Genomic DNA, 8,472 nt, shown 5'->3' with positions numbered 1-8,472 from the left:
TTGTTGGAATTTATTTTTATGAAGCCTAGAATAGAAATCTTACACCCAAAAATAGGGTGTTGTTTATTTTCAGTACTTTTCAGTACCAGATAACTCAGTTGATTACGATTTAACATGGCAGCTCTTTCAAAATTACAATTAAGTTTTTTGAGAAAGAAGAACAAGTTATTTTTTTTAGTAGTTTCAGGTTTCTGTTCAATTTTTATATCCATATCCATATTGATTGAGCAAGTTCCCGATAAGGGCAACCGGAAAGCTTCAGCTATTTTATAAGATAGTGAAAGGTGAAATCTATAAACGCAAACAGACAAGGAGCTATAAGAGAGCAGAATGAAAAAGCTATCAGAGAGAATAAATTAAAAGAAAAAAATACTATTACAGGCAATGAAAATAAAAGTTTCATCGATAGAGTAGCAAGAACTATAACACCTTACACGTGCAGTGTGACATTTAATTTATTTTATGAAACATAAGCAGCAAAGATTATAGAGTAGAAAGATAGGAAACGCCCTCATATCGCTAGTACTAAAAACCGACTACATTTTAACCAGTGAAAACACATTTGACAATGAGATGGCGCTGAAAACGTATTATCAATACAGAAAAACTGTTCAATAACAGTTTTCTGTTTTATAATTGAGAGGCGCGAAATTCGAATTCTTTTCCTTGTATTGAATTTCAATATTGATCTTGTTGAGACCAGAAAACAAACATCCTGAGCGACAAAACAAAAGGATGGTTTTGTTGTGTGACCAAGATGTTAGTTTTCATCTGAACATTGTATGGAATCGATTGGTATCAATGAAATACGCTGTTCGATGTGATAAATTTTTATTTGCGATATATAAAAAATTTATATAGAGCTTTGACTAGGATACAAGAGTATATGGTTATCTGCTATAGGTACGTCAAAGGTGTTTTTTTCTGTGAAAACATTTTGAATTAATAAACTGAGTTGAATTTGTACAATTTATATCAGAGATTGATATGAACCAATATTCAATTTACCTTCATCGGATACACATTTCCGTTACTTACATATTATTTACAAAATTTTCAGAACCACAATTGAAAAAAACCTTACAGAGGTATACAAGACCTGTATTCAAGCCCGTCAGTATAATTTCATGGTATGGTCTCTTTATGACACAAATTGATTGACGAATGAACAAAACACTCACAGAAGGTTTCATAAAACTTTAACTTTCCAAACAACAATTTGACATTCACCCGGTTCCCAAATCGAAATCCATAAACTTTTGCATTTCTGAATATATTGAAGGCAATTGAGAATCTTTGAATGGACGTATAAGAGTTATAATTTCCCCTAAATGAGCCCTTCATGCAAGGGATGCTTGCTGCATACAACAATTTACGTGGATCCGTGGATGAACAGTTCTCAATCAATCGACTTGCAGTAAAATGTTTATTGCACATGGATGGTGTAGTCAGTAGTGTTTGCAGGTCTTTACGTCCTGAAAATTTTATCCACTTCGTAGCTCTGAAAATAAAAATCAATGAATGACCGAGTCACATATGTTACCAGTTTTAATACTTACATTCCCATTTTCCTTAGTAAAATTCGTTTTATTTGATCCACAGTTCTTCACCATCCAATAATTTTCGAACGATATTCTGAGGTTTTCGCCAAGAAATTAGACAAAAATTTCAATAATCAGCAACTAGAACGGGCTTGAAAAACAAAAGGCGATACGAGGTTGTCTATGGATACGAGAATCAAAACATTCAAAACCTGTTTGATCATTATGGCCATATGACTCTGACATCTCGCAAAATTTCATATGTCCCTCGAATTGAAATTTCAACCAGTCTTAGGGCCTTAAAAACACATTTTAAACACAGATGGCGCTCACATCACTCTAGTCGCTTCGTTTCCTATCTTTCTACTCTATAATCTTTGATAATGGTCATATGACTCTGACATCTCGCAAAATTTCATATGTCCCTCGAATTGAAATTTTAACCAGTCTTAGGGCCTTAAAAACACATTTGAAACACAGATGGCGCTCACATCACTTTAGTCGCTTCGTTTCCTATCTTTCTACTCTATAATCTTTGATAAGCAGTTTTGCAGGTATATCTGTTGGCCGTTGTATTGATAATTTTGGAAAAATATCATGAGTGAGATTGCGGGAAATCCACAAAATTGAATAATATTACAAGAGAGAAATATTCTATCTGCTTGAATTTCATCTCGAGTGGTATTCGACATTTCATGAGAAAATGAGACAAATATTCGTTTCCCAAGTTATCTTGAATTTGAGAAATGTCAGAATTTTATTCTGAAAAACTAATTTGCTACGTTTTGCCGTCTTGCATGTTTTATCGCTGTGAAACGAGCGTCGCTATGGAGACTATTTCAGTAGAAATGGAACAAATGAATAAGTCTGAAAGAAGAATAAAAAGATATATTTATTGTAATCATAAAAATATATTGTACAATTAATTCAAGAATTCATTTGACTGAACGTACTCCACGGTACTGACCACAATTCCAAAATTCCTTTCTTCAGTCCAACAGCCACTATATTCGACCTGTGAGGATTAACTAAACACGTTGCATTCAGTTGTGATGTTTTCACCTCGTCCTCATCATCACCAATCTTCAGAATTTTTCCAGTTATCACATTGAAAACATGTATTTTACTGTTTCCTCCGTATCCGAACACAAACTGTTTTTCATTTGGAACCCAATATAAAATATCGAGAGAATAATTGTCAAAAATAACTCGTGCAGGATCCTCCTGGTCAATCACATAAATTCTGATTTGGCGATCGCTTCCGGATGTCAGAAAAACGTCTTTCTTGACCTTCGAGAACTGAACTGATATCACACTGCTTTCGTGAGGATTATAGTACTGGTAGACGGGGTCATATAATGGATCTATTTCGGTCCCACCCTTGATTTTGTTAGGCTTCGAGGTGGAACACTGAATAATCAAACCACCCTCTGTTCCAACGACGAACATATCTGGAAGATGCTTAGAAAAGTCGAAACAGGTAATGCCAACACCATGGTCTGAGGTCTTTGCGTCATTTTTCGATTTTGTCACCTTACTTTTTGCTATCAGAGGAGGTTTGATTCGATACCTGAAAAAAAATTCTCTTTACAGTATAAAAATAAATAAAGTCCGAAGTTTCATGGACATTAAGAGCAGAGAACATTCGTAAACTCGACAAACAACAATAGCACGCAAAGTTATCTTTCTTGTCAATTGGAAACAATATTTCCACTACCACAGAATATAGAGGAATAACGAATCTATGGAAATATCAGAACCATAAAAAGAGGCAGATTATTGTAAATTGTAATATTTTTCTGAATGAACAATTTTTACGTTATTCACAATATTTCATAACGATTTTCAGAAAAATGTATAAATTTTTCAATTTAGAGAATTGAAAGGTATAGAAAAATTTGTGAGCATTACTTCTTCATCTCATTTTCAAATTTTCCCAAAAACCAAAAATTCTCTTCTAATATTTCTAAAGCTCCCTATCGTTTCTCTATTCGAATGAAGAGGATCTTTATAAACTGTCGTGACATCATAGTGGGCTCTGAATTACTGCTCCATACCAAAGAAATTCATTCAATTATTTTTCTGTGACACCAATAACGAATAATATTATCTATACTCCATTCGCATTTATTTTACCAGTCGGTTGGCCATGAAATAATTTTCTCAAGTTTTTGTATCTAGAACGGAGTAAGGTTGGTCATAACCCCGTTGCAACAACTAATATCAATTAATATTACAAAAATGTGATTAGAGAGAAGACATGGTGTCAGGAAGTGCTATTTAGAATTCAGGTCCGCTCTTTCAAATAGTGGGTAACCCTGACATTCTAATATCTAGGTACAATATATCAGACGGTAGCGAACATATTCAATATAAGTGAATTTATGTAATGTTTCATCTGAATCTAAACGACTTATATTTCAGAGTGATGTTTCCACAATCAGAAATATCGCAATGAAGAGGATGACAAAGAATTTCCTTCTATTGGGAGACCCAAAAAAGTGGTGGCATTTGAGAATTTTATTTTATGGTGAACGAATGCAAAATTCATTTTCGATTAACCTCATCGTAGAATAAGTTCCCGAAAATTAATTATTTCATTTTTCATTTGACTTGTCCTAAGTATACATTGTAAATGTATTAAGGGATCAATAAATATATAATTATGATCATTATATCAAAGTATTAAAGATAAACAGCCATTAAAACAAACCAGTTGTCCTGTTTATTCATGTGAAATTTTTGTTTGAAGGTAAATTCTTCATTGCCTTGAAACTTCCTTTAAGTTTTTTGACTTCCATTGATGCAAGTTGATCCTTGTTGAAGAATTTAACATTATTGTAATCATCCGTTAATTCCTTCAAGAGAAACTAAACTATTCCCAACCACTATATCATATGCATTTCAACTTCCGGTTGATTTTTTTGAAATCTACCACTGATGTAACGTATTCAACCTTTAGCCAAAGATGATAACCAACATTAACTCTCCTCGAGCTAATGCATATTATGCGTCAATAATTCAATTTTCTTCCATACCAAAAATAAATATATATAAAATGGATCTCTTGTATTTTCCATGCAAAAAACTAGATTTGGTATGCCTTCAATCAGTTTGTATAAACGTCAATTACGTCACATATTTTCGATATAATATTTTCCGAAGTCATTCGACATTGTGATGAAATACGTAATTACTGAGACTTTTACATAGCGCAGATTTAAAAATCCAAAAATGTTTTGACAAGCGTCATAACCCCACATTTTTTTACTTTATAGAATGGAATGTGACAAATTTCCATGGCCAACCGAGTACTTAAATAAAAGTGAATGAAGTATTGGTTTCGATCCGTCGCCTAAGAAACATTTAGTTGTATGCTAATCTGAACATCAATCTTCGATACCAACAACCAGTTCAGTGTGAAAAAAAAATCTCACCCTTCCCCTAGAAAAACAAAATGATAAAAATTAATAGACTTCTAGGAGGTGACTACTAGCTTCTAGATTTCATACCTATAGCTGCAGTGTGAAGAAATGAAATGAAACTGAAGATCATTAGGTACATTTGGCAAATGAAAACATATTTGTAACAAGTGTATCTACGAGAAAAGGATTAGGTACGCGCGTTTAGGTTTGATCTAGACTCTCTGAATGTGTCTTTACTGTGTCTTTATTAATGATTGTTATATTGAAGTGGGAATCTATTTTGAAATTCTATGAGATAAAGGATGTTTCATGAGTAAACGAACAAAATAAATGTAAACTGTGAATAGGAGACACTCAGCTCAATTCAAAAATAAACCATTTGGGTATTTCAGATAGCTCATATATACATAGTGTTTTTGAAATCTTTCAAATTTTTTATTATTCATCCATCCAACTGAAAGTTTGTTTTTAGGTTTATTTCTTTATCTCAGTTCTGTGAAATATAAAATTTTAAAATAATCAGGACGGTACTGAATTAAATCATATTTTAATCCGAACACTTGAATACATTTTTTTCTTGTACTTTCCTTATTTTTGTTATCAGTATGCATTATCTCTCCAAAATTAATGAATTATTGATGTACCCAATCTGTGGCTTATTTTCAATGAATTATTATAAGTTGTCTTGGTAAATCAGGAATAATAGAGAACACACGTTATTTGAAAAGAGTCTATTGGCTATTGTTATTTTTTAAATAACGCGTGTTTTCTATTATTCCGGATCTACGTTTACACACATATGAAAGAATGGGGAATTCTCCTCAATTCGGGTTATCACTGCATATGCAAGTTTAAACTGAATAATTATGAGTTTCATTCATGATTTTTTTCAAATTCACCGCGGAAACTTTTCAAAATCGTCCTTCAAATATGGGGTTTTAAAATTTAAATCGCTTTGTGCGGAGTTCACGATTTGGCAACAGCGCTTACAAGACAATGAAAAGAACAATGTCCGGTCAGCTTGTTTATAAAATAACAGCTGTTGATCTACAGGCGCGTACTTACTGGCGAGCTTCAACTGCAACCGGCCATAAAAATCCCATAAAATTTTACGACCTTCCTCGTTCGTCGCAGACTTCATAGACAGCCATCTTTGCCTATCTCATCAAGATAATGCATTTGTTGTCCTTTATTTTCAAGGACTATTTCAGTCGATGTTGCCAGCTTGTGCAATTCTCACAAAACTCTTTAAATACACATTTTTATTTTTCATTTTTAAGTGCTCAAAATAATTTGTTTCGAGAAACGGTTGAAATGGTTATTTCAAAATGTGACGTTTCAAAGATATTTCATAAAATATACATCATTTTCGTCAGAAGGAATATTCCCTATTTACAACCAAAATAGTGTTGGTAACTTTCAAAAAAAGCTGCAGTGAATGAAATTGGATTTTGAAATGCTCAAAAACATTTTTCATTCCTGAAATATGACTGGCAATTTCAATTGGGAAATTATACCAATTTTGTCTTTGAAACTCATCACTTTCTAGAGTAACAAGCTTTATGATTCGTAGACCATTGATTTGAAAGCAATTTTGCACACAGGTAACGAAAGTATAAAATGAAGAATTAAAAACTATAGACAGAGTTTTTTTTCTTTATTGAACTGAAATATGCCCTTATTCAGTTCGATCCAGCTTTTTCAAAATCACGTTTCCTTATATTGAGGTAAACAACATAAACATAAGAACAAATTCCCAGTTGAATTGTTGTTAATTTAAGAAATTATGGTAAAACAAAAATTCGACAAATTTCCGAAAGACCCTCTATATCGAAAAAGAGATACCCCAAATAACCAAAGAAGGTTTTTTCAAATCGAGCTTTTTGTCCTCTGTAAACTTCATAATAAGAATTAGCAAAGAGTTATTTAATATCATATGCGATGTTTTTCAATTTATGATTGATAAAGACTCTGTATAAACACATATCAGCTTTCAAAACATGGAAATTTCCATCCAGTTTTTATTCAATAACCCATGTAACGAAAGGAGCAATCTTCGAGATGATCATTATGTTTTTTACCTTGATAGATGTCAAAAAGCGTAGATTAAACGGGGTAATGAATAAATATTCACCTGTTATAAACATTCGCGCAGGAGTAGGAATTATTGAATCGCCACAATGTTATTGTACCATCTAGTCCGGCAGTCACCAAGAAGACAATATCCAGAGTAACATAATCCAAAGTCATCCAGTTCAGACATGATAAGTTATCAGTTCTACTAACTTTGATCAAAACAGTTTCATCTTCACGGTTATGTATGTTCCACAGAAAAATGGCACTGGAATGAGTGATTCCTGCCAAAATTGATGCCACACTCGGGTGAAATTGCACCTGACTAACACAAGAATCACAGTTGATCTTCTTGGTAGGGGAAATGGGCAACCTGTCTTCTTTGTCGAAAGTGTATAATAAAACTAATCCTGGATCATAACACCAAGCTTGGTGAGAGTAGCTCAGCGATACAGCTATAGTCTTAGAGCTACAATTCCACGAGAAAGATGATAACTTAGCTATATTCGCTGCTTCCATTGACGACTTGTCTTGTGGTATAACCTCGACCGATTGCAAGAGTTTGATGGACGTATCGCATAACTCGCCTTGTAAGGTGTAATTATCAAAAGCTATAGAGTGCGAATCATCCAACTCTCTTTTGACCCTCGGATACATCTTAGTCAAGAATCCTGCCAGTCTATCCACATCAAAATCGACGTTTTTCAAGGCTTCAGGAGGATCAGTCTGCACTTCAATTTCCTTGTTATCAACGGTGTTCGTGGTTCCATCCTTGGAAACGTAAAGAGGAGTTTGTGTAGATCCCTCATAATACACTTTTTTAACAGACCATCGTGAGTCGAATCCGACACATTCGTTGTGCTTAACACCGAACATATTGACGTTAAACTAATGAGGGTAGAAGAATGTCACCTAGATAGTTTTTAACGTTTGTTGTGATCGTTCCGTTTCCAAGTAACGTACTCACAACGTCGCGTCGTTCATACAAATAATCTAGCTTGAACTCCTTTCGCATGGGAGACGATTGAAGAATTGCTACATCCCGAAAATATCCTTCGTCGTATGAAACATTGAAAGGTGATGCATTTTTGGTCCTTCTTCAGACTTTCTTCACGAATTTGAAAATGAAAATTTCGCTTTCATTCATCGAATTCTGTAATTCAAGTACCATTTTGATTTCTGCATATCTCGTTTTAGGTTACATGTTCTTTCACATTATTTGGGTGGAATAATTATAGTTGTGTATAAACTTTGATTTCAATTTTCATCACTGGAAACTAAAATCTACAGAAAACATAAAGATTGCTAATTCCAATCAAATGAATTCAATAATTCCGTTCTCCATTCTGATAGTTGGGGAGCCGAAGATGGAAATTCGGGATTGTCAGATTAATATAAGGGGACATACCTTGGATCTTGTAGAGTACCTCTAC

General features: G+C 33.5%; 1 protein-coding gene across 1 annotated transcript; it reads right to left on the bottom strand.

Annotated features, from left to right (window-relative positions):
• Positions 1 to 2,414: 2,414 nt before the first annotated feature.
• On the bottom strand, positions 2,415 to 7,992 carry LOC123318823 (cytoplasmic dynein 2 intermediate chain 2-like). Its single transcript, XM_044905568.1, has 2 exons — positions 7,101 to 7,992; positions 2,415 to 3,111 (listed from the first exon to the last, which is right to left on the bottom strand). Exons 1-2 carry the CDS (start codon positions 7,913 to 7,915, stop codon positions 2,469 to 2,471), a joined length of 1,458 nt encoding a protein of 485 aa, XP_044761503.1. The 5' UTR covers positions 7,916 to 7,992; the 3' UTR covers positions 2,415 to 2,468.
• Between the last annotated feature and the right edge of the window lie 480 nt (positions 7,993 to 8,472).

Source organism: Coccinella septempunctata, chromosome 8, assembly GCF_907165205.1.
Source record: "Coccinella septempunctata chromosome 8, icCocSept1.1, whole genome shotgun sequence".
NCBI classification, from domain to species: domain Eukaryota; kingdom Metazoa; phylum Arthropoda; class Insecta; order Coleoptera; family Coccinellidae; genus Coccinella; species Coccinella septempunctata.
This window is presented reverse-complemented; position numbering and strand designations above follow the sequence as displayed.